Below are 26,882 nucleotides of genomic sequence, written 5' to 3' on the forward strand. Positions count from 1 at the left end.
TGTAATTTATGTTGCTTTCATATGTTTCTTTGACATATATTCTACCATGCTTCTACCAGGCAAGTTGTACAAAGAGTGAAGCGTTTTTATTTCGTTATTATTATAATTTTCTCTATTTATCTTTGCTGATATTTCTGTCCTTATATGCCCTCTAACATAACATTTCACTGTTCGTATTATTTATTACGGTATTTTCTAATAAAAGGAAAATGTGTTTATGTTTTACCGGAAGCTGTCACCGGCACGCTGTGACGTGTTTCCGTCGCCAGTCGTGTGCCGCTCGAGCCTGCTGCTCAACGACAACTCATTTTGTAAATGTTTTGATAAAATATTTTCATAAGGTTAAACTTGCACAATTCTTTCTCTTGATGATAACCGTCGTTGGAGAGGTGGGGTTTATATTCTGCGCTTAACGCAGCCTGATAGAATAGGGAAATGAAAATGTAGCTGTCGACTTTGTGTAAGACAGGCCAACGTTAGCGGTTAGCTTTGTTAGCATCTCGGCCCCGGCTGTGTGTGACTACAAAGGCCGTGTATCGTTACACCGCCCCGCTTTTTAACCATGTATCCATCCTGGGGAAATTACGGTGGATCCCATTCGCAAAACTATGGAGCGCCTGGGCCCCGTAAACCGGCGCCTGGTGGCCACGCCGGTCCGGCTGCGGGGTTCGGCGGTTTCGACGCCTCATCCAGCGGCTCGCTGTTCTCCAGTCTGCAGGAGCAGCACCTCCAGCAGATGCAGCAGCTGCAGATGCTGCATCAGAAACAGCTGCAGTCCGTGTTACATCACGGTACCAATGCTGCTCCCTACGGTAGTGGACTCTCAGGTGGGTATTCGGGGTCATCCTGGCATTCAGAAGGACCAGGACATTTAGACAATGCTGCTGGAGCTCAGCCGTACTATAAACAAGACGAGACTGCGGCTCAGGGGACGAGGGTTCCCCTTGCTTCCAAGCCGGGTCATCAGCAGCCTCCCCCGCCTCCACCACAGCCGCACTCCACCGAACCCCAGCCGCTTCCTCCCCCTCCAGCGCCCCTGTCATCAAAGCCAGAGGAGAACAGTGATGCTCCTAAATCCAAAGAGACCAACACCAAGGAGTCGTCCACGACCGAAGACCAGAAAACTTTATCTTTGCAGGTAATGCCATATATCACAAGTGAATTATATATGTGGTCATTAAACCTATACAACTAGTGACTGTTTTATATTCAGCACCATCATAGCTCAGACGTGATATCTAGTAGTGTGAACTAGTCAGAATTCACACATCAACAGGAAGCAGTACAAAATACTACTAGAGTTATTGTCAGAAGTGTTGTATGAGCTGGTTTATGTGTACTGTGGGATATGCTAGTTCTTAAAGTACGCTGATTAGACTAGATTCAGTATGGAAAAACCTAAATCTCAATTAAATTTTAAAATAATTTATTAGGCAATGCCCAGTTGTTGTCTGTTATGATTTACAGCAGATTGTTTTCAGATTTGCAGATTAAGTCAAACATAAAAGCATGTGGTTGTTTTCTATACGTATGTTATCATGAACAGGTGGAGCTCGGGCAAATAAGCTAAATCCGTTCACATACACTAGAATGTGTATAGTAGATGCGATTAAATGCTGGTTTTAGTGTCTTTATAAGACATATTGACGAAATGTAGGAAATATCCGTCCTTATTTTTGAAGTGTGACTATGTCAGTGACTGATGTCAGTCAAATAATGGATGTTTTTGTACTACCTGTAAAACCAGTCTATACTCTGAAGTGTGGGATGTCATACATACATGTGTTACTGAGGAATTGAGTCCTTATTATGTTGTGATATTTTTAAGCTTGTTTACAAATGTACCGCATTTAGAATGAATACAATGAGAAACAAGCTCATTTTCAGATTCAAATAGATCTTTAGGAAGTGCATCATCATCAAATGTCATCATGAAAATTAAGAACATAATTTGCATTTGGTGTTTGATTTGATTATGAAATGTGAAAATATATTAGAGTTGTGTAAAATGAGCAGGTAAAATACTGGCAGGAAGTGAAGACAAAGTATTCATACAAATACGTTTTATAATTTGATCTAACTGTGAAAATGTTTGTTTTATTAACAAATCACATCTGGACAAGTTAAAACTTAAGCATATGAGGAAAAAAAAAACAATGTTCCTCAGGTGGTTTCTCTGATCGATCTTTTTTAATTGTTTCAAAAAGGAACAACAGCAGCTTTGGTACAAACAACATCTTCAGAATCTACAGAAGTTGAAGCAAGAGAAAGCAAAACAGAATCAGAAAGAGGGAGATGGTCCTGTGCGACCACTGCTCACAAGTGAGACTGTTCCTCCTCCTCCTCCATCAGAACCACTGAAGAGCGCACCTCCTCCACCCCCTCCTAAAGAGGAACCTCCAGCACCACCTCCACCACCTGAGGAAATAAGGGTAAGGTTTTCTAAAATTCATTTGAATCTTGGTTTAAGTGGAACATGTTTACAAATCAAACCTATCAGTGTGTCTTGTGTAATAATATAGCTTTTGTGCAAAAGTTGTTGTTCTAAATTTACATGGTCCACTCTAAAGTGGTATCACTTGTTCTCAGATGATGTCACCTGAGCTATGGAATTTCATTATTAGTGGGTACTTATAGGCTGTAAAAGAGCATTGCCAGAAATATGTGCATTAGGCTTGTATTGCAGTAGTGACAGATTATGATTATACACTGCCCGTCAGTGTATTCAGGTCGTCAGCTGACCACCTTCTTTAGGCACATAATTGCTGAACCCAGACCTGACCAACTGCAGCAACCTCAGATCATAGCATTGCCCCCACAGACTTGTACAGGAGATACTAGGCATGATAGGGGCATCAATTCACTCTCTTCTTACCCTTATGCGGCTATCAGTACACATGACCTTCCACTGGACAATTCTTAACCCAGTTTTAGTAGTTTCATCAATTTTGTTTGTTTTCTTTGCTTGATGTCAATAATTTGACCCTTCTGAAACAGGTTAACATCTTTTCCACGACCACTATCATGACCAAAATAATCATCCATGCAGTAATTATCCAATGTGAGAATCTTACATCTATGCTTAGTTAAATCCAGTTGGTGACTTTTTTGTTTGTTTGTTTGGATGGGCAGTGTATTTTCTAATGTTGTTCTTTGTTTAATTGCACCACAAAAACAACTTGTTAGCACAGAAACAGCTTTACCTTCACCATCACTTATTAAAGAACAAAACAAAAATGACCTGTTTTGCTCTATTGGAAAAATTACTTCTAGTTAAGTTTAACATTCATGGTAACTTATATGTTTCTAGTACAATGAAACAGGACACCACATTAATACTTTAATACTTTTGTTACTATTAATTGCTTTTTTATTTGCTTTTAAAGTATTTCAAGACTTGTATTCAGCAGACTCTATAAATACATCAAAAACAGCTCTAGACAAAGTTTACCAGAAATATGCAGTTGTCACCAGATCTAAACTTTCTTTATATTGTTTGTACAAATTTACAGAGTGAAAATGTAGGAAAACCACCTACAGTTATTGACACAGTAAGTCCCACCACCAATTCCCCCATCACCATCATCATCATCATCATCAACATATTTATCAACAGTTGTTGTGCTACCTGCCATTTTTGGATTAAGGATAAACACATAATGCATTGCTAATTATAAACCAGTAACATGTATTATTTATCTGGTTACTTCCTCCATTATTGGGTATTATTAATTTACTCATATAAAGGATCTGAATAGTTCTCCCTCCTGTGCTCTTTTTTTCTGTGTTCCACAGCTGACACTGTGGCTTATGTTTGCATTGTAGATTTCAACATTAGAATCGGATCAGAATATTTCCCACTCTTAGTGATAAATTTAGTGAATGTTGATCCTTCAGAGTGTGATAGGCTGTGTTAAACTTTGTAATTTCTGTCTTTTCTTCAGACTGATTACATTCTTGCCTTCTAAATGCTACTGGCAGATGCACCTCTGCATCGTTTAGGCTTTGTGCTGTTGTTGTGCTATGAGTGTTGAATTCATTCAGTTTCTGGTCAAAAGAACAACAGAAGCAGGAGTCAGAAAATACTTAGGTCTAAAACCAAGGCCTGTTAAACTAAACATTACCACATTGATGCCATCCCAAAAACAATTGTCATACCTTCCATCACAAACTACTCTCTGAATTATTCTTTGTAACAGTCATGCCTTGCCTCAATCTTGTTGTGTTTTTGTTGAAAGCCTGAAATCCCACAAGACCCAGAGGAAGCTGCCCGCCTCCAGCAGTTACAGGCTGCAGCAGCGCAGTGGCAGCAGGTGCAACAGCAAAGAGTAGGCTTACAATACCAGGCTCTCATGCAACAGCATGAAAAGCTTCAGAAGATCCTGGAACAATACCAACAGCTGATTCAGCAACCTACAGATCTGCAGGTGGGTAAAATTGTAGATTCTATGATACTGTCTGACTGGTGACTGTGGTGATGACCTGTACAAAAATGAAATGGGAAATGAGAGTATTATATATTTAGTCTGAACAAAAGAGTATTTAGGAGCTAAGACAACTCAGACCTTTAATACTTACCAGCATCGATGAGGCTCATAGGTTACAAGTGTATATATAAGTGTTAACTAAAGAGTAATTGTTTAATAGCATTTAAAGCAAAAATGAATAGCATCATCTTCTTTATGTCTGTTTCAGTCAATGTCTGCTGAAATGCAGCTGAGGCATTATCAACTGCAAAAGCAGCAGTTCACTCCTTTATTTCAAGACTGGGATCGGTCCTTCGTCCTATGGTATGAGCAGTTCCAGACTTATCCCCACAAAGACCAACTGCAAGACTATGAGCACCAATGGAAGCAGTGGCAGGAACAGATGAATGCCACTAATGCTCACATTCAAGAAAGGGTGGCTACTCTAACGGCCATGGTGCCTTATGCCTCAAACCAGTACAGTAGTGGGATGATGGGTCAGTATGGCCAGTACCCTGGACAAGACATGCAAATGCATCAGCAGTCACTTAACCCAGGTATGCAGCATTCTCCAGCTGCTGTTGGTCCTAGATCTGAAGGTCCACCACCCAGTGGGTTTGGTCCATCGTTGAAATCACATGCAGGGAACTCTGTGAGGGATGGTGGCCCTGCTAGCATAGGGGTCAGACCACCAGATCCCCCACCTGTCCAGCCACCCAGCTTCAACAGCATTAGAGGTCCACGGTAATTAGGAATTGTTTTGTACTATCAAAATTAACTTCATTAGAGTTTCATTAGTGTTTGGTAGTAGAGTTTTGTTAAAATTACTTACTTCTAAAAGTACCTTCTTTTTAGAAGAAATTTGTATTGTTTTATTCTTTTAAGCTATTGTCAAATAAGGAATCATATATTAATTATATTTTTGTCTTATCTATCTCAGAGTAAACAACCCTCGATTTGACCAGCCACCACAGCGCTTTGATGGTCCCCCAAGGTTAGACCAGCCACCACAGCGCTTTGATGGTCCCCCAAGGTTAGACCAGCCACCACAGCGCTTTGATGGTCCCCCAAGGTTTGACAAACCACCGCAGCGTTTTGATGGCCCTCCGAGGTTTGACCAACCACAGCAGCGCTTTGATGGACCTCCGAGATTTGACCAACCAAGACATCGCTTTGATGGCCCTCCCAGATTCAGTCAACCTCGATTTGGGCAGCAGCCTAGATTTGAACAGCCCCCAAGACCCCCTGGCCCTCCACTTCGTTTTGAACGCCCTCCTGTGCCACAGCAAAAACAGCCACAGGATTCCCAACCTACAGCACAGCCTGCCACTAAGCAGCCTACTAGTATGGATTCCAAGACTCCAGGAAAATCAGCTGGGCAGCCAGAGTCTGAAAAACCAATAAGTAAATCAAATCTAGATAATAAGGCCAAAGCTGAAGACTTGACAGATGACAATTTGCTCGGAAATGATAGTTTTTTCGTCCAAAATGACCCCATACCTCAGACATTACCAACAAATAAAAATTTAAAGGATTTGGAAAGCAATACATCTTCTGGAAATAGTGAAAAACCCCAAACTGTTAACAGCAAGCCATCAACAACTGGTCCTCCTTCTGAAAAAAATAAAAATGCTGCTACCCCAACTCCCCCCAAACCAGATGAATCATTGACAAGTAACAACCCCACAGTGGTTTCAAAGCTCTCTGGAATCCAACAGGAGCCTCAAACGCCTGGAACAAAACAGCCAAATCTAGAGCCTCCAAAGCCTCCCCCTGGTAGGGGACGAGGTCAGCCCCCAATACCTATCCAAATGCCTGGGCGTGGACGTGGACAGAGGGGTCATAGAGTATTTAGGGGACCGAATACTGTCCCGCTTGGCGAGGAGATGGAAGAAATGTCCTATGACTACATGCCACCTGGAGAGAATACTGGTTTGTCAGAAGAGCAGGAAGAGTATCACTGGCAAGATTCGTCTTATGAGGAGTTTGGCGAAGAATCAGAGGTAGCTCCTGAAGAAGTGTGGATGCCAGAAGAACACCACTTTGCAACAGACGAAGAATATTATGAAGAGCCAATAGGAGGACCCTATATGGGTAGAGGACATCCACCAATGATGAGAGGAGGGCCACCAATAGGTAGAGGCGGTCCTCCTATTGGAAGAGGAGGCCCACCGATGAGTAGAGGTGGTCCTCTTATGGGAAGGGGAGGTCCACCTATTGGTAGAGGTGGTCCGCCTATGGGAAGAGGTCTGCCATTGGGTAGAGGCGGACCACCTTTAAGTAGAGGTGGTCCGCCTATGGGAAGAGGCGGCCCTCCTATGGGAAGGGGGGGTCCCCCCATGGGAAGAGGAGGACCGCCCATGGGAAGAGGAGGGCTGCCCATGGGAAGAGGAGGACCGCCCATGGGAAGAGGAGGACCGCCCATGGGAAGAGGAGAGCCAATCGACAGGCACTGGGAAGAACCTGAATCATCAGAGTACTCAGTGGAAGGGGACCCTTACTGGGGGGAAAGGAGACCTCTAATGAGAGGAATGAGACCCCCCTTTCCTCCCGGCCGTGGTCGCCCCCCACGTGGGCATCCTAGTTTCATTCACCAGGGACGAGGACACCCCCCTCACCCAGCACATGGGCCAATGGATCACAAGTCAATAGGCCAGGGATTGGACAGTGACGATAGCGATCCAGCAAGACACCCCATATACCATGGACATGACCCTCAAAGCCATTCGATGCATCCCGATATAGGTAGAGGAAGGCGTCGTTTGCCACCGCCACCTCATGAAATGATGGATGCTATGGAGGAGCCCTTGTATGATGATGGAATAGAGGGAGAACTAGGGTGGCAACCACCACATAGCAGAGGCCCTCCTCTGCCTCCACATGAGATAATAGATAAGGGAGGAATGAGAAGGAGACCTATGGGTCGAGGAATGGCAAGAGGCATGTGGCGACCAGGTCCAACACATGCATTTGAAGAAGGCTATAATGAGACTTATGTTGAGGATTACAGTCATGGGGAGGACAGGTATCAACGGCGGCCACCACAGGATTATCCTCCCAACGAGTATCAGCATGATGTCAAGTACTATGAGTCTGAACAGGACAGAGAGTGTGCTCCTCCTGAGAGGGACTATCCCCCCCGCATGCCACCACCAGAGCCTTACAGAGATGGCCATTGGCTAGAGGAAAGAGAAAGAGGTCGCCCATATCCGTATGATGAGTATGACAGGGGAAGAGGAGAACTTCGAATTCGTGAATACAGGGATGAGCCACCGTACCGGGAGGAGAAGCCACCATACCCCCCACCCCCAGAATGGGATAGGCTTTCAAGACTTCCACCACCAGAGAGAGAGTACACTCCTGACTATGAAGATCGCAGACTTCGCTATGGGGAGCAGAGGGAAGAGCCTACTTTGGATTTACCTCCACCCCCTGTTGCATCTGTCACAAACTTGGCTGACAGCTCAGTTGAAGCACAGCAAGGAACAAGTGGAGCAAACATACTTGCCCTCTCTCAACGTCAGCATGAGATCATTCTTAAAGCTGCTCAAGAGCTTAAACTTATAAGGTAATTTCCAGTCTTTCGTTATTACCTGAAATGTTATGTTCAATCAAATTACACTCTGACTTGGTGGAGATGGATGGAACATTATTTGTTGTGCTGAAATCAAACAAGTTCAAATGGCCTGCCTTTGCACTCTGTTGTGTCCAAAGCAGAAGACTGTTTATTTTTAGTTGCAGCTCTGCTATTTGGCTATGTTACCTGCATTACTATATAAGATAATGTCGGAGACCTTTTGAGGAGATGAAGTGAACTTCCATTCTTTTGGGTCTACAGAGAATTGCAGGAGGGCAAGACTCCTGGTCCTGGTGCTGAACCTCAACCTGCACCCACTGATGTCCTGCCTGAGCTTCCTGCTGGACTCCTTGGTTTGGAGATTCCACCAGAAGTCAGGAATGTTCTCAAGGTAAATAATAATGAGCACATAAAACATACATTAGCCTCATTCATAAGAGTGCATTGCAAAGTCATATGTAACATAGTTACAAGAAGTAAAAAGAGCACTAGAGAATGTATTATTATTGTTACTAATTTAGCTAAGTTTGCTTTTTATAAACATATCCAATGTGCCGTCGACACCCACTTTTTTCTCTTCTTCATTCAGTGGTGGGCAGGAGGTGTTTTTAGGTTTGCCTGTATAATGCCTTTTTGCTGCTAATTCAAATATGAAATGATGGTTGTCATGTAAGAATGGTGCAAAGGGGTCGGAATCAATCCAAGTGATTATTGAACTGTTAGATCTGTCATCGTCAGGGCATGAGTGCAGCAGCACAGACACCTGCAACTGAACCTATGTCGTGGGACACAAAGCCTGCTTCCACAGATTACCAGCCAGTTCTCCCTGCTCCACCCACAGCTTCAGTGATTCCAAAAACTGTGGATTATGGGCATGGGCATGGTATGAACACAAAATAGATAATTTATCATATGAAACAAATTAAGTTTGAGGATGTTGTTGATGACCTTAGCACTTAATGTTTCAGAGCCTGGAGCCACTGTCGAACGGATCCCTTATGGCGAGAGAATTGTGTTGAGGCCTGATCCAGTGCCGTCAGACAGGGGTTATGACAAAGGTGAGTTGTTTTCTACTTGGAGCTTGCTTTTGTATTTTTTTTAATTCTTGCTCACTGATCAACAATTTCATTCTTCTCCTAGAACCTCTTGGTCCAAGAGATCCTTACATTAGAGACCCCTATTATGAAAGACGCCCAGACCCCTACATTGACCGCCGAGAGTACAGTAGAGAGAGGGAATTGTATAGAGAAAAACCTCCACCTGAATATGAAAGAGAACGATTTGAGAGGGAACGCTATCCCCCAAGGGAGAGAGATGACAGGTAATGTGTTTGCTTAGCAGCTCTGACACACTTTTTACCCAGACTGTGGAGAGGTGTGCTGCCTCTGTACATATGTAATATTATTTTTTTGTTCTTGTTCTGTTTTTGATTCAAGCACACAGTCCATGGTTGAAGAAAGGTACTATATCACATTGTGTCATACATTGTGATTAGTCATCAGTGTGTGCCAGTTTGAAAAAAGAAATAAAAAAACAAGTTGCCTAAACAGTGTTTTCTCCTTTGTTTAGATCTCCACTGGCACTGCCTCTACGCTCAGGCTTTAGAGAGAGAGACTTTGAAATTCGAGAGAGGGAGCGAAGTGGCAGTCGTGATCGCGATGAACATTATGGAAGGCCTGGCTATGATAGACATCTGTATGAGCGCGCTGGACTTGACCGCAACGTGCCCGAGCGTTACGGCCATAGCTCCTCACCTTACGGTATGTTCAGTCCCATTTTTAATATGTATTTACAACAGCTGTGTTTCAAAGAATTCCTTCGACATTTTTTCTCACTTACTAAAATTTACTTTGTAGCCTGATAGATGGACAGTTGTGCAAACCAAATAAAACACGTAAAGTATATTAAAAATACTGCAATTTAATCAAATGCTCGAATTTCAAATAATGTCATGTAGTGGACAGAAGAAGTTATCCAGAGGAGAGGGGGCCTCCCACTGCAACACCTCTACCACCTCCACCGCAACCACCCCCACGAATCGAGAAGAAGCCAGAAATCAAGAATATTGATGATATCCTCAAACCGCCGGGCAGATTAACTAGGCCTGAAAGGGTATAAGTTGTTGCTGCAATGTTTTCTGATCTAATGACAACACACTTTTACTTGTGTAATATTGAGTACTCATTTAAATGTTAATGTTTTAATAGATTGTCATAATACTGAGAGGGCTTCCAGGAAGTGGAAAAAGTCATGTTGCAAAGCTCATAAGGGTGAGTGGAATCAAGCCAGGAAACTCTAGTGTAATGTAATTATAATGTAAGATACAATTTAAGAATGCATACATTAAGAACAATACATATACAGTACAAATATTCTTGCTTTTTATAACAAAGCGAATAGAAACAGAAAAAAATGTGCTCTTTGATCTTGTTCACAATGTTAAGGACAAGGAAGTCGATTGTGGTGGTGCCCCACCAAGAGTTCTTGTCTTGGACGACTATTTCATGACAGAGGTAGAGAAAGTTGAGAAAGACCCAGACACAGGAAAGCGGGTCAAAACCAAGGTGAGTTTGACATGCAGCTAAAACTAAGTACAGAAGAAGTGGATTACACAACTGGATTACAGGATGAGGAGGATTACAGATTTATTATAACACAAAAATCTGTCTTGCAGGTTCTTGAGTATGAGTATGAGCCAGAGATGGAGGATACATACCGCAGCAGCATGCTTAAAACATTTAAGAAAACCCTGGATGATGGCTTTTTCCCCTTCATCATTTTAGACACTATTAATGACAGAGTTAAACATTTTGATCAGTTCTGGAGCGCAGCTAAAACAAAAGGTTTTGAGGTGAGTTGTGTTCATTAGTGATTCAGACAGAATTGTGCTTTAGTCTGTCCTGTGCTAACAAGGTTTTGTTTTTATTACTTTTAGGTGTACCTGGCTGAAATAACTGCAGACACTCAGACTTGTGCCAAGAGAAATGTCCATGGCCGCACACTTAAAGATATATTGAAGGTCTGTAAGATCAGTGCGCTGGAGCAGATACATTTGCTAATGTTCACTAAAGTTTGTACATAAACCGTACGTTTTTTAACGGGGAATTTTATGCACAGATGTCGAACAATTGGGAGCCTTCACCACGCCATATGGTGCGCCTAGATGTCCGGTCCCTGCTTCAGGATGCTGCTATAGAGGAGGTGAGTTCTAAGTTCCTAAGACTTGATGGTTAGGTAACTATAATTGTTTATTAGTAGCTGAGCTAAACTAAGTTTGTTATTTTTTTATTAGGTTGAAATGGAAGACTTCAATCCTGACGATGAGCCCAAGGAACCCAAGAGAGAGGAGGAGGAAGAGGGTGATCTGGTAGGAAATGACAATTTAATACCACATAGTTGTTAGAGTCATTTTCACTTATTTGTAATCCCATATATCACATAAGGTTTAACCAGTAGTTTGTTGCTTTCTAATATTCATATATGTGTTGTTGCTGTTTCAATGACCAAGTGAGTTTTACACCAATGTAAAATTTATAGAAATCAAAGGTTCATTTGTTCTTATTTTTATATTTATGTAGTAAATATAAACAGAAATTATAAGAGTGCAGGAGAAACTGAGTCAAAATACTGAGTCAATAAATGGATGAAATTTGAAATTAGTTTGATCTTTACATGAAGTAGTCGCTAATGTGTAGAAAAAGGTTCACAAACTTCAGTCTATATCATTTTAGATGCAACTGGATCGTTAGAATAATCTGTTTAGATTGTCTTTCATCGTAAGGCGCTCTGTTTATCACAAGAAGAAAATTCGAACAAAATAAAAAGTTGGGGGAAAAAATGGGGATGAAAAAAATTTTTTTAATGTGTATGAAACATTACAAAAAACAAACTAGTAATTAAGTTTGAATTATAAAATAAAATGAATATTAAAAACTAATTTAAAAAAAAAGGAAATCAATTAAATGTATTTCCAAATAAAAAATTACTAAGATGAGGTAGATACACCTTAGATATAGAGAAGAAATGTTTTGCTGTAGGACTTGTTTGTGATACATTCTTTTAAGTCAAAAGATGCTAAGGTTTCATAGCTTTTTTGTGGAGGGTATGAAATTTGCCACCAGATTTTCATGGATTCCTTATTATAGGAGTATGAAAGAAACACAGATAAATAAATAAAAACAAACTCTTTTATCTGCTTTACCTTAAACTCTTACCTTTGTTCAATTAATTATAATTTTCATAACAAATATTTTAAATAAACAACCAGTTTTCTTTAATGTTATACTTCTTCTAGCACTCTATCCATATCCATTAGTATAATGTCCTTCAAACAGTCTAAAAATGAAAAACATAACTTGTAATGGTTCATCACAACATCCCAAGTACCTACCAACGCCACGTTTGACTTATATAATAAAATCTGGCTTGCATTGTATGCATACATTTGGAAAAACTATATTAATAAACTGTTTCTCAACTATACTGTTTAAAATCATTAAGCCCCTTCAAAGGGCTCTTGGATAATGAAAAACTAATGTTAGATATTTTATAAATCATCTTCAAAGAAATGTTTTCATTACTTTAATTTCAGCACTTCCTTGTAATTTTCTGTGCTATGGTTTCACACATTCTTTTTCAGTAGAATACACACGTGACATACTGACCACTTCTTAAACTAATTGTATTTATGTATTTACATTACATTACAATTTTCAGCAAACTTCAAAGTATACAACTGCAGTTTTGCAGCCTTTGTTCCAAACCACCATTCAGAAATGTTTTCTTTTTTAATCTTTTACATATGTAATTCCTTCAGTTTACCTTACTGTTAAAACGTTAAACATGGATTCATCCTGTTGTTTCATGGCATCATAAGACTGTGAAAATGGTGCAATACACAAATATCAACTGACACGTGAACATGCTTTAGCAACATGATACATTGCTCTGTTGCTGTTGCCTAAAAGATGCCAACTCCTCAATGACTATAATTAGTATTTATTGTTCACTATATAACTTATTAAAAACTTTAAGAACTCACTTTCTTCAAACAAAAACAAATTTCATTAGTTTGAATGGGTGTAAACAAAATCGTATAGATCCCTATCCCTAAGGGGCGTATGGAAAAGAAACATTTTGATCATTCTTACAATTAGCCAATTACAACGTGCAGTTTCACACAGCACGTGTGTCATCTTTTTTATTTTGACGTTAGGTCTAAAATTGCTGCATTGTTGCTCTGCAGCTTCGTCACATTAGGTGACTTTGAAGTCTGCCTGGTTTGCCTGGTCCTTTATCACTTTCTATATCAAAATGTTATATGTTGTTTAGCATCTCTGGTGTTTTTTTTTTCTATTGCTTAAATTGAAACAAACAATGGCATAAAATATTTCTTAAACCTGTTACAGGTTCAACCATATTTTGATGGGTGTGTTGGAATAAACGTATTTTCAAAAATCGCTTCTAAAATATTCAGATTATAAATAATGGTAATATTAGTCATAGACACTAAGTGTCTCTATTTCCATGCTGTAGCTTGTATCAAACTTTCCCACACCAACTTGTGCGGCCGCCCAGTGGATCTTTATTTAAAGAGTATACAGCTAATGAATGCAAAATAAGTGCTCATTGTTTGGAAAGATAGAAAATGATACTTCAGAAGTACAAATCAGCGATATAAAGAAGGCTCCTGTATGTCACACCAAGAGAAGATAAACTATAATTGTTATTTTTATCTCCACAACAGCTTTGAAGGAAAATCTAATGGGTGTCTACACACTCCAGAACTTTAATCCAAGATGCTTTTATAGTTATAACTCAGTAGAAGTTTGATGAGGTGACTTCAAATAATTATCCACTGAACTTCCTCAATGGAAATATTATTACTTGAAGTCATCACGCAATGGCATACAGTTAACATGATGTAATTTACAAATAGTTTATATTAAACCAAAAATGACTAATATAATTTGAAGGGGTTTTATTTTATAGACACCCCTTAAATGTGTTTAGTTCATTAATAGAGTTAATTAGAGTTAGATAATCAATTAACTTATTATTCATATATATATATATATATATATATATATGTGTGTGTGTGTGTGTGTTAAGTTAGTACTTCCTCAGGTGAGGTTTAAAATGTCTGTGTTGAAAGAAAGTGATGGTGGTCCTGTGCCATCTTACTCTGCTGTAGTGCCATCATTACAACCTTCATGTGCAGTATATCTGAACTATTTTAATTGACATCTCACATCACAGTTGAATGTGGTTAAATGATGTTGCAATTCTGACCACATCTAACTGTGATGGATTATTGCAGAGCAGCACCTTGCACAGGGTGTGGGCAGAGCATGGAGTATCTGGTAATTGGTAGAATCTTTAAAGAAAACAAACTGTAGTGAGCCATTGTTTCTCCTGTGTGTTTGTGTAGTCTGAGTAATCCAAGCAGACCTTGGTGTCTGTTTTGTAAAGCTACAGGTTGTCTTTTATTATCAGGTTCCACTCAAACTAAACCTAAGCATTTGATACTGGAAGTTGAATATCCAGCAGTTTATCTTTAATGCCCATATTTTATTTACTTTGTATACTTTGTATTTAATTTGTTGTCGTGTTGCTCTGTTTGTCTGACATGCACATAATGATAATGAAGATAATGTGTATGTAAGATAAACTGTGTAACACCGCTATATGAACATTTTTATTTAACATTTATAGTATGCACTTTAAATATACAGTTGGTATACTGTATATAATACACTTAAAATAAAATAAAATGGTAATATCTGACAATTAATTTACACTCTAACATGCTGTGAACATTTATTATAAGTCAAAATCAGAATTCTCTAATTTCTCAAAAAGAACTGTGTTAATCTTTTATTCAGAGCTGGTTTCAGATCAGTCAAAACTGGGTTCACCCCTGTTCCCCACAGGTTGTAGATGATTAGATACCAGTGTTTCTTTTCTTACAAACACAGGAAAACAATAATTATATTATGGTAAGACATTTGTTTGCCCTTTAACCACAAACATTTAAGGAACAGTGAAAGTTATCGATAGAAATATCAAATAAATGAGGATAAAAACTGTGTCAAAAAGAATCAAAACAAATTTTGAACAAAAATACGTAAAAGTATATAAACGTAGTTTTTGGTTCTATGGAACCAGAAATTAAAAAAACATTTTAATGGAGAAGTATCACTTATGCAGCTGTGGTCAACTTTCATCGCATGTTGTAGAGGCTTTGACTTTACTAGAGGTAAAGGTTTGGGTAGAGTTTCCTTTCATACTTAAGGCTGTCTTTTGTAAAATGATATACCTGTTTCCCCATATAAACACCAGCCCAGCTGGTGAAAAAGGAAAGTTCCTTACAGTGCCTATAAAAAGTATTCACCCCCTTGGATGTTTTATCCTTTTATTGACATTATAAATCAAGCATGATCAATAAAAGTTGGCGACTTTGACAAAAAAGTTTCAGAAGATTACCTCATCAGTGTCAAAGTGAAAACAGGTTTCTACAAAGTAATGTCAATTAAATAAATATAGGTGAAATCAGTGTTTGTGTTAATATTCACCCCCTTTAAAATGACTGACCTAATCCAACAGAGGTCCAGATATTTGGTGCTAGTAGTTCCACAATTAGTGAAATGGGGATCACCTGAGTGCAGTATATGTGTCTTATTATAAAGACACTTGTGTCTGTAACACTGGTTATTTAGTATTCCTGGCTACCATTACACCATGAAGACAAAAGAACACTCCCAGCAACACAGAGAACAGGTGATTGAAAAGCATAAGTCAGGGGAGGGATACAAAAAATTATCCAAGGCACTGAACATCTCCCGGAGTTTAGTGAAATCCATCATCAAGAAATGGAAGGGATATGGCACATGTCTAAATCTGCTTAGAACAGGCCGTCCACACAAACTGAGTGACTGTGCAAAAAGGAGACTAGTGAGAGAGGCCACTAACACACCAATGACTACTCTGAGGGAGTTACAAGCTTCAGCAACTGAGATAGAAGAGACTACATACAACAACTGCTGGCCGGGTTCTTTACCAGTCAAACCTTTATGGAGATAGTGAGAGAGGAGAGTGGCAAGGAGAAAGCCACTGTTGAAGAAAACTCATGTTAAATCACAAATTGAGTTCACCAACAGGCACGTGAAAGACTCCATGGTCCAGTGGAAGAGGGTTCTTTAGTCTGATGAGACCAAAATGTTGCTTTTTGTCCATCAGACAAGACGCTATGTCTGGTGCACACGAAACACTGCACATAACCACAAACACACCATTTCCACTGTGAAACACGGTGGTGGCAGCATCATGCTGTGGGGATTCTTCTTGGCAGCCAGCCTTGGAAGGCTTGTTAAAGTAGAGAGTAAGATGAATGCAGCAAAATATAATTCAATCCTGAAGGACAATCTTATTCAGTCGGCAAGAATACTACGGCTAGAGAGATGATTTCTTTTCCAGCAAGACAATGACTCAAAGCATACAGCGAAAGCTACACAGAAATGGTTTACCGACAACAAGGTTGAATGTTCTGGAGTGGCCGGAGCCAGAGCCCAGACCTCAATCCAATAGAGAATTTGTGGATGGACTTGAAGAGGGCTGTTCACACCTGATCCCCACACGACCTGACAGAGCTTGACCTGAACAGCTAAGAAAAATGGCATAAAATTCCAGTGTCCAGGTGTGCAAACCTAACTGAGACCTATCCACACAGGCTCCATGCTGTGATTGCAACTAAAGGTGCAACATTGACTTCACCTTAAATATTTTTATTTGATTAAAATTACTTTGTAGAAACCTGTTTTCACTTTAACATTGATGAGGTATTCTTCTAAAAACAAATTTGTCAAAGTTGCTAACTTTTATTGATCATGTTTGATTTATAATGTCAATAAAACGACAAAACATCCAAGGAGGTAAATACTTTTTATAGGCACTGTACATGAGCTCTGCTCCTAATTTTAACACCTGTTTTGCTTTGTCTCCAAACTGGAGCATGTAGCTTGTTGAGAGGACTTTCAAAAAGATATAGAAACTTTAATTGCTCTTATTTGGAATCTATTGCAAGTTCCAAACAATGATACAGAGTAATGTTAATTAATATATCTGAAAGGTAATAATTTGGTGATATCCTTTAAGGATATTTATTTAAGGATAATTTACTAAATGTTTCCTTACTAAGGATGTGAAAGCATTGATAGTTACCTGGATAATTTGCTGCTTAGGTAAAATGGTTATATTTTAAAAGCACACACGTGTATGTACATATACATGTTAAGTTAACACAAATATTTGTCTAAGCAGACTCATTCTTTGTAGTATTAGTTGGGAAATTAGGGAGGATGGAAATTAATGGAAATGATCTGATCATTAATTAACAAAGGCAAACTTCATGACTCGATACTGAACTGCTAGTTTAACCTTTTTAAACATGAGATGTTGAGACGGAGGTGTGCTTTATTTATTTATTTATTTATTTATTTATTTATTTATTTATTTTTAACAGAAGGTGCTTTGTTTCGGAACGTGTGTTTCCCAAAGCAAGCACAGCTGTTATTGATTTTTACTTTTCTTTTGCATGTGACATAGCACAAACTCTTAGTTTGAACAAAAGCTTAGTTTCAGTTTGCAAGATTAAAATTTATGCATGCCAGTGTAACAGTATGTGTGCATTAGATAGTTTCTCATCCTCCAATTGTCTTTGTTGTCTTTTGATAAACCATCTTCTGTTTTCGAACCCCCTCTCCTCCCCCCACTTTCTCTCTTCCTCCCTTATTTCTGTGTCGCCCAGATGCTTAACCATTACAGTGTTTCTTTATACAATATAGGGCTACATTCCGAAAAGCAAATGGGAGATGGACACTTCGGAGGCAAAACTCGGTGGGTATTTCCATTTGTTGATTATAATTTAGAAGCTTATTTGCCAGTGAAGTGCATTTCAAGCCTGATGATATTTGTTTGATTTATGATGTTTTATAACTTCACATAATTATATATCTGAATTATGTATGTTGTGACCGTGTTCATTAAGAGAAATGGTGCATCAGTCACACAGTGATTAGTGTTGCCAGATTGTACCCGCTGTTTGTACACTGTATTACAACAACCTATGCTATTCATGTTGTGACAGATGCTGCAGATTTACCACACTTTAAGCACATTTTTTGACTTAAGAAAACCTGCTGTGTAAAGAAAATCTAAAAGCTCAGGCTCTGCACATAAGGCAAAAAGTTGTTTTACAACTCAATATGCATTCAAACTGTCACATTTTCTATGAATTCAAAGCCTAATAAGGATACAGTGTCATTTTTAGCAAAGGAAGAGGGATATAAGCAACACCCTCATCTATCTAAAGTGCTGATGTGTAGTTGTAGTTGGGCAGTTGCCAGATGTTTTTGTGAGTGTGAAGCAGAAACTAAAGTGACTTAATTTGACTTTTCATGGATTACTGAAGGTTAAGGTGATGAGGGTAGTTTTTTTATGGAATGGTAGAAATAACCTGTAGTAATCTTGTATTCATGCAGACAAGCTGGACGGTCTGGGGAGTAGCGGGAAGAGGAAACGTGAAAGTGAACACATGGCAGGTCTGGAGGACTACCTTCAGCTGCCAGATGACTATGCCACACGCATGTCGGAGCCAGGAAAGAAGAGGGTAATTTGACAAGCTGTGCTAATAAGCTTGTGCTTTGGTCATGCTTAAATTAATTTTCTCAAAGATAAGGTAACAAAGAAAATTTTAAATATTGAAAAGAAAAGCCTGTATGCCACTGTTATACGACATATGTAAAATAATAACTGATTTACATGAGATCAATAATATTCATCCATTTCCTGCTCATAACACCCCACTCTGGTTGTTCACCTTGTTTAGGTTCGATGGGCTGATCTGGAAGAACAGAAGGATGCAGATCGAAAGCGTGCTATCGGCTTTGTAGTGGGTCAAACGGACTGGGAGAAAATAACAGATGAGAGTGGTCAGCTGGCCCAAAGAGCTCTCAACCGTACCAAGTATTTCTAAGAAGATAATCTTTTCCCTTTTATGTCTTCAGTGAAAGGTATGTATATTGCTCTTCTGTATTTTATTTTGAGGGTGTCTGTAGATGCTGAGGTAGACGAGAAATCATGTTTCTGTTGTGCAGTTTTACATAATTTACTAGTATTTTAATGAGGACATGTTTAAGGCCTCTCTTTCTACATGTCCTGTTTGTGGATCAATACTTTTTAAAATATCAAAACAGAAACATGGTGAAGTAATTTCCTTAAAAAGCCTTAAAATAACACCAAATGGTGATATGTTTTTGTTTTGTTTTTTTATTTTATCCTCACTGGATAAAAACAAAACTGCTATGCTTATACAAATACTGCTGTCCTTTATTCTAAATAAAGCCAAAGTTTACAGACTAACTGATTTTACAAGATGATAATTTCTTAGAAAAAGGGTCTCAAACATTTGACCAAATTATCAATGTTTTTTTGTCTTCTGCAGGTGTCCATAATGTGAAACACAGAAGTTTATTCTTGGGAAAGTATTGGACTCATCAAGATGATATCACCAGTTCTTTATTAGTATTTTTTTGACAAGGATACAGTTTAATTTTTTTTGTTTTGTTTTTTTGTTTTTTAACAGGCAATCTGGCTATTCACCAGTTTGTTTATGATTCTGTGTTATTTCTGGTCATGTATCCTGTATTAACTCATGTTTTTGCTGTTTTATACTATTCATGCTTTATGTACTGTATACCTGTAGCAATGTTTCCTGGTCCGTGCATACTTGAAAACAGATAATAAAATTTCACAAAATTATTAACGGAGAGTCCTCTTGGAGTTTTATTCACAGAAAGCTCTGTGTGTTTTCTTGCATTGCAGTAAAAAATGTGCTGATAGCACATAGATTAGTTGTTTAGTTCTGTCCAACACTTCCTTAACAACTGAGGCAAATTGGTATGACTTTAGTCACTAGACTTTAAATTAATTTCTGTACTTTTTATGGAGGGAATGGGAGAACAAAGGGTCATTATGGTTCTGTATGATTGATGTAAGTAAACATACAGATTTTACATTATGGGAAGTTTACAAATGTGTTGTTGTTGCTGTGCAATAAAGGTACGTGTCCACCAGAGGGAGTGTTGCGATTAGCTGGAGTTGCTAGTTGCTGTTTTTTTGTTTTTTGTTTTTTGTTTTCTTTTTTGCTTCGTATGAGTTTCTATTTCAACTTTGACATTGGTTAATGTGTGTTGGTCTACACATTAACTTTATCTGTTGCTCCTTTTCCACCAAGTTAGTTAGCTTGTTCTGAGCGTGTTTACTTCGAACCAGTTCTTGGCAAGGAAAACTGGTTCCAGGCTGGCACCAACTCCTTGCTGGTTTAGAACTACAGAGGCTAATTAGCTATCTGATGGCTTAAACTAACAGAGACCTCCATTATGTCCAACATTCACTATTAGTAACCATCACAACAAGCAGCTCATATGTTGACATTGCAGTGCTTGCTGTTGTCCTTAAAGTTAGTAGTGCTGTGAACGTAGAAATGTACATGGAGACATAATGACCTTGCTCTACGGTGGCTGGCTCTTGTGGAAAAGCAAACCAGTTCTAATTACTAGTCCCCAGTTGAACCAACTTTGAATCAGCACTAGCACCAATGTAATGTTGGTTGAAAAGGGGAGAGCCTGTGCAACCTAGACCTTTGGAGAAGCATAATTCCACCTTGTGGTACAGATTGTTCTCATCTAATATGTTAAGTGACAACTACATTAGCTTAAAGAAATTCACAGTAGTACCTTACATTTCATGGGTTTCTAAAGTAACCAATTTCCAAAGATGTCAAATATAATGAATGACAGTAGTATTTAAGGGGTTTAAGCCCATTTTACAGCTCAAAGCAGCTTTTCGTGACGGTGATGATCAAATGTTTCATTGTTTAATTTTAATTACATTTCTGAATCTTGGCATTTCACACATTTTAAAATTTCAAGTTAAAGTAAAGTGCTTTTATTTTTGTTTACGGGTGTCTCACGAGTCAGTAAAATGTTAAAGCAGACTGAAAACTACAAATTTCTCTGCAGACTGCAAGAGGAATTAAAATGGCGTTTTACACAGATACATAATAACTGCTTTGTAAGCAGGCAGTTTCCCCCTTTGTCTCTTGTTTTCTGTGTTATTTAAATAGAAAATATCACGGATATAATAAATACTTTTGTAAAAATATTGCATTGCCTTGCTACAGTTGAATTGAAGAATTTTATTTGTTCAGCGCAAATGCTTATCTGCTCATTGCATATAAATATTAAAATAAATCATTCAGTGCAATTTAGAGTGATTGTCACTGTTAATACAGGGCAGAATAAGCAAGTATATCCATTTTAATGTACCTTTGACATTTACAAACTTGACACTTGGAAATGATGGCTCAAGACTTCGCACACGTCAGGAATTTACATCTGTATTATCAACATTGTTATTGGACTCACTGAAGACAAAGCAAGGATCATCCATTATAACTGAACAGAAACTACTGACGAAGACTAAGTTTCATTTGCCAAATGACTAGCGTGTAGTGGATGAATGGATCCAAATGGTAAGTATAGAAGAAACAAAACTGCTATTTCTAAAATAAATGAATGAGACGATAGGCATAATTTACTGACTCACATAAATGTATGTAGTTTCTATAATGTTCTGTACAATTATGATCTCTGCTGAATATTAAAGATTTTATTCTTGTGTGGTGTGGATCTTGTTTGTTTTTTGTTTTCTCAAAAATCATCGTTCTCTTTTGCTCTTAACTAATAAAACTCTTCATGTTACACAATGTGTTATTGCTATACAGTATGGCTGATATAGCAATATACATTAGTCAACCTTCCTCTTGATGCAGCGATGCAGCAATAGATATTACAAACAAAAGCCATCAGTCTGCTGCATGTATGGAGATGTGCAGGCATGTACTTAAGATAATCTGTGTGGTTTACGATGTAGTGTAATATCCATTAAAAACAAAAATACTTATCAAGGCATGAGTAAGACCACATTGTGACATTAACCGTTGTGGCACATAATGTCTTCTGGTTGTTTTTTATCCAGAGTGATGACTTTTGAAATCAGCTGGTACGTCGCTGTCCAGTTTACAGATCACCTTGTAAATTGCTTTCTTCCATGATGGATCCCGATCTTTTCCCAGTGAAATGGCGATGTAAAATTCTCTCAGTGTAATCTCCGCAACTTCAAGGAACCTGTCAGGAACCTGCAAGTGCGTAGAATAAGGAAGAAAAGACACATTAAAACCATTTACACTTTCTTTTGCAAGTTGTGCTCAGTTGGAATAACTTGCTTGAAAATCTAACAAATAAGTGTGGTTAACCTGTAGAAGTAAAACAAAATGTCCTCAGTGCTACCAGCCAGACTGCTATGGGATTTAGTGTTGATATGCATTGTTCTAAGTTTGTCCTAATATTTTAATGACTATATGACTTTATCCTCAACCATTTGTTGGATAGGTCTACTTGTGCAAGCACGGGAATCTAATGATGAAACTCTTTTCATTAAATCCTGTGTGCATTCATACTCTCCAGAAAATAAACCCTTTTCATTTATACTATGAAGCATGCTCAAATCAAAATGTCACATTTTTACACAGACTATTGCTCATGATCCAGTTCTGGCGATATTTCAACTGAAGAGTCGAAAAGGATGGATCAAAATCTTTTGCAGAACTAACTGGAATGTAACTCTCCGTGTAACTGTTTAACATCTAAGACCAAGTTGCTTTAGCAGCTATACAGTGTTTTCAAGCATCAAGTCTTCACATGTATTATGTGACCTTGTTTTTCTTCTTATGTTTTCATTCCAACCGTGGTTTAAATTAATAGCAAATAAAAACACAGACTGCCAGTGTACCTGCAGCACCACTGCTGGGTGTTTTCATGTGTGTAATCTACTTGATTGGAGTGGATTTAGGGTAAAGGAATCAACATAACGAGAAGAAGTGTTGTAATAGAATACTCGGATAAACAGTCTGACATGATGGCGGCAGTGTTTCTCCCGAATCAAGCCTGGATTATGAACTGAAAATCCTATTTTATTACCTCGTCATATTTACCTGTGAGGTATTAAAAACCCTGCAGAAACCTTGTTTTACTATGTTTTTTATTTCTTCAATATATTAACTGCAGAAATAAAATTGTAAATATTCTGCGTTCACACAATATATAAAAAAAACACACTTTCACACTTTGCATAATACCTTGACAGTAGTATATACACTATTGTGGCTTGAAGTGACTGTAATCTGATAGCATTCATAAATGTTCAAACTGTACATTTTTACAAAAAAAATCTTCATTTAGGATCTTGTGTGAGTCAATCGTCAATCTTATATCATCACTTGCCAAAGACAGAGACAGTTAATAGCTGTGTTGTATTGGACAACATTATATTAGGACTCGTTTTATTCCTCTGAGCTTATTATTTACAAAAATGTACACAAAAGGGCAGAATGGCTCTGAATATAATGCAATCCAGTACAACACTGCTAATTGAATTAACACCTCTGATATGTTTTTGTTTTTAAGGAAAAGGAGTGGTTAATATTAACTGACCAGCACGTGATGAATACAAATATTAAGGAGAAAATGTTATTTGCCATTACTCTAATAAATCTTTAATTGCAATATAAAGACACTAAAATGTTTTGATTTGTGTGTTTTATGTTCTGAATGGTTTCACAAAGTGATATATATATAAAATGTTACCCAACTAACACAAGGGATTTTATGAGTAAATGAAACTTGTAAAGCCACTGATTATGAATAAGGTACAGATGCTGTGAAGTGGACAAATTAAAAAATGATTTTAAGCTTTTAGATTGTTAGAAATACAACATGAACATGAGCGCTTCCAACAAAATTATGTGCACATGATAAAAAAATTAAAATAAAAAAAAATTTAAAAATTTTTCACAGATGCATGCGTGAGCAACACTTTATCTATACTCTTTATCGGACTATTGAATGATACACAGCACATAAAGGCCTACAATTAACTTTAGCTACTTTATATATTCAGTACAGAGCAATAAAAAGTGCCAGTTACCTGGAAGTCGTTGGCTTTGTTGTAGTGCATGTTGAGAGCTCTGAAAAGTTCTGATTCTCTCCCCACAGTCAGACCCCTCACATCGGCCACTCCTTCGACGAGAGCGTGTCGAGCAAACTTCTCCATCTGGATGTAATAAAACTCTCTGAAGTTACTAAACCACTTGATAAGCTGAGAGGTGATGCAGCGTGTGAACTGAGGACAAAGCACAAAACAGGTAAGTGAGCTGAAATGTGACACATGCTGCAGGTATGTGAGAGAGAAACAGCAAAACATGTTTTACAGTGCACATTTTAAAATGTAACACAACTAAAATGAGAATAAACTATTTTTTAACCCCATTTTTGTGTCATAATTTTTATACATTACGTTTTACAGAAATGCAGCATTGGTAGTAACTGTTAATTGTGATCTGGTGGCTTGATTATAATGTGGCTGACAAATAAAAAACAGAACTGTTAACTTATCTGGATCCAATTCTGTGTTCTTTTGCAATAGCTAGATTTTGAAAATATAAAACTGGCTAGAAAATATTTTTATTGACCTTGGGATCATGAATTTCCACAAAAACCCAGATAAATGCTATAGATATATATTTACAGTAAAATTAAGTAAGCTTTGTAAACGTGTTCAAGTATTGTAATGGTACAGGTATTTTCTCACCTGTACGTCATGAAAACACATCTTAAGTACCAGTGAGCTTGGATAGCGAGTGTAGAAGAACATAAGCTTTGCTTTCTTCAGATGATTTGTGGTCAGGCCTTCCTAAAATGCACCAGTGTTAAGGATAAACACACACACACAAAAGAAAACCATTTTTCTTTGTTAATGACACAAATGGTTTTCTCTTCAAAGTCCATATAGCTCAAGGCAGCAATTTTCTTCAAAGTTTGGAGGATCAAAGGGAGTTCTGTAAGGTGTAAATCGGCTGTCACGTGTCTAGAGTGGGTTATTTGAACCTCAAAAAGGCAGAGGCAGAATTATTACTTACTTGCTTATAACCGACATTTTTTTCTCACTGATTGTGATGTCAAGATACAGGAAAACAGAAAATGCACTGCATCACTTTTACAAACTTGCAAAGGATACATTTAGCATGTACAGGCTGTTCTTCACCAGACTATCGGGCTCAATCTTGACACGAGGGAGACACAGGTTTTCTAAAAGCACCGGATCCACTGACACGGTATGAGTCTGTGGGCTTCTCACTGATCTGGAGTTGACCTTGGATCTTACTTTGACCGAGCTCCAGTGTGTGTCCAACTTAGTTTGGTATCGGAGGCTTTGCTGACGGACAGCATTTTGATTCTTCTCTGGTGGCACATCTTCCTGCAGAGTGGAGTCAACAGGGAAGGGTACTGGAGGTTTTGGATGAGGGTGAGCTCTTAACTTGTCCGGTGTCTCCAGTCGTGGCTTTTGCATAACCAGAGACAGAGCTTCGGTTTGAACATCAGGGTCTTGCACCTCTGGATTCCCAAAGCATGAGAGTGATGGTGGTGACTGAAGAGACAAATCAGTCTCTACACTGCCATCGTGGTTTGGTGACGTCTGCAGAAGTGGAATGCTTTTGAAAATATAATCAACACTCCTACTGACAGCTCTGGACAGCTCGTACTTCAGAACATCTGCCATTAGCTTTATTCTCTCAGGGCTTGTTTGAACGTAATTCATCAGCTTCACCTTCTTCCATCCCTGATATTTTCCATTAGAGCTGCATTCAAACTCACTGTATGAATCTGTTAATGCATCCCTACTTGGAGATGTGTCAGGAGAATCGTTGCAGGTGAGATATTTGTCTTCTGTAATACTGTATGTAGTCTCAGTCCCATCATCCACATGGTTCAACTTTGTTCTGAGCTGTCCAAGTTGCCGATACTGACCCTCAAGTTGCTGATGTAAAGGGAGTTCTTGAATCCTTTCATTTTCCTGCATGCAGCCCTTCTCCTCGTACTGATTTGTCATCACCTCTGTGCACCGCATGGCAGGAGAGCTGGTCATGCCTTTGATGATATTCTCTACTCTGGCACGCTTTGCTTGATGGCCGTTATTTAAGTTCCAGTCATGGTGATCACAGGATCTCAATGCAGGAGATGGGTGCCTTGTTGTGGTGCCGTCTCTGGCTGGATTGAGCTCTCGATCATGGGAACAGATCAAAGTTGAACCAGCTTCGCCGCTGCTGTGAGGGGCACTCTCCCCTAACATGTAGTCATTGTCTTTGTGTAAAGTTCCAGAAACGTCTGACACATCTGACGACACGTGGTGAGGCTGAAAGGAGGACAGATGCTCTGCAGAGCAGCCAACGAGGCAGATGTTGCTGGAGGAAAGCATTTTGCTGTTGCTCCAAACACTTTGACTCATGCTTGTTGGGACAGAAAAGAAAAACAGCATTAGTTAAATCAGTAATATAGGTGTTATGATGATGGATTTTTATCTGGAAGACAGTAGCTACAGTATAAATACCTGATAACCTACCTGTGGCCCTGGGAGAAGGAGCAGAGGATGCTGCAGGTCTGCAGAGACTCTTGATGAGACTGGATTATTTGTACTGGTCCCACTGAGAGAGACCAGGAGGTGTGGTTATAGGTGACCAACCTATCGCATCTCTACCTGCTACATAATAGCATGGTTTATATGAAATAAGGATATTCCAGTTGTTTTTTGTTTGTTTTTTTTTTACTTTTGAAACTAATTTAAAACTAAATTTAAAAGCACATTTTGCAGTCGAGTGCAGACAG

The 26,882-nt window shown here is 38.6% G+C and overlaps 2 protein-coding genes across 4 annotated transcripts; one reads left to right on the forward strand and one right to left on the reverse strand.

The window, feature by feature from the left end:
• Positions 1 to 261: 261 nt before the first annotated feature.
• On the forward strand, positions 262 to 19,864 carry ylpm1 (YLP motif containing 1). Of its 3 annotated transcripts, XM_026341644.1 has the most exons (23): positions 262 to 1,138; positions 2,208 to 2,432; positions 3,513 to 3,551; positions 4,239 to 4,427; positions 4,696 to 5,210; positions 5,407 to 5,450; positions 5,490 to 8,034; positions 8,305 to 8,434; positions 8,782 to 8,926; positions 9,012 to 9,101; positions 9,184 to 9,364; positions 9,613 to 9,803; positions 10,001 to 10,155; positions 10,251 to 10,313; positions 10,488 to 10,607; positions 10,718 to 10,894; positions 10,979 to 11,062; positions 11,161 to 11,244; positions 11,336 to 11,410; positions 17,886 to 17,937; positions 18,582 to 18,709; positions 18,929 to 19,112; positions 19,544 to 19,864. In XM_026341644.1, the coding sequence occupies exons 1-22, from the start codon at positions 563 to 565 to the stop codon at positions 19,073 to 19,075; spliced, it is 5,955 nt and encodes a 1,984-aa protein (XP_026197429.1). In that variant the 5' UTR covers positions 262 to 562; the 3' UTR covers positions 19,076 to 19,112; positions 19,544 to 19,864. The 3 variants fall into 3 exon arrangements, with proteins under 3 accessions (XP_026197429.1, XP_026197427.1, XP_026197428.1); XM_026341642.1 differs by having other exon boundaries at positions 5,407 to 8,034; XM_026341643.1 differs by lacking the exon at positions 3,513 to 3,551 and having other exon boundaries at positions 5,407 to 8,034.
• Positions 19,865 to 20,273: 409 nt separating this feature from the next.
• LOC113149488 (prospero homeobox protein 1-like) lies at positions 20,274 to 26,505 on the reverse strand. The gene is made up of 4 exons (XM_026341645.1): positions 25,237 to 26,505; positions 24,811 to 24,912; positions 24,148 to 24,342; positions 20,274 to 22,300 (listed from the first exon to the last, which is right to left on the reverse strand). Exons 1-4 carry the CDS (start codon positions 26,503 to 26,505, stop codon positions 22,133 to 22,135), a joined length of 1,734 nt encoding a protein of 577 aa, XP_026197430.1. The 3' UTR covers positions 20,274 to 22,132.
• Positions 26,506 to 26,882: the final 377 nt, after the last annotated feature.

Source organism: Anabas testudineus, chromosome 24 (assembly GCF_900324465.2).
Source record: "Anabas testudineus chromosome 24, fAnaTes1.2, whole genome shotgun sequence".
NCBI classification, from domain to species: domain Eukaryota; kingdom Metazoa; phylum Chordata; class Actinopteri; order Anabantiformes; family Anabantidae; genus Anabas; species Anabas testudineus.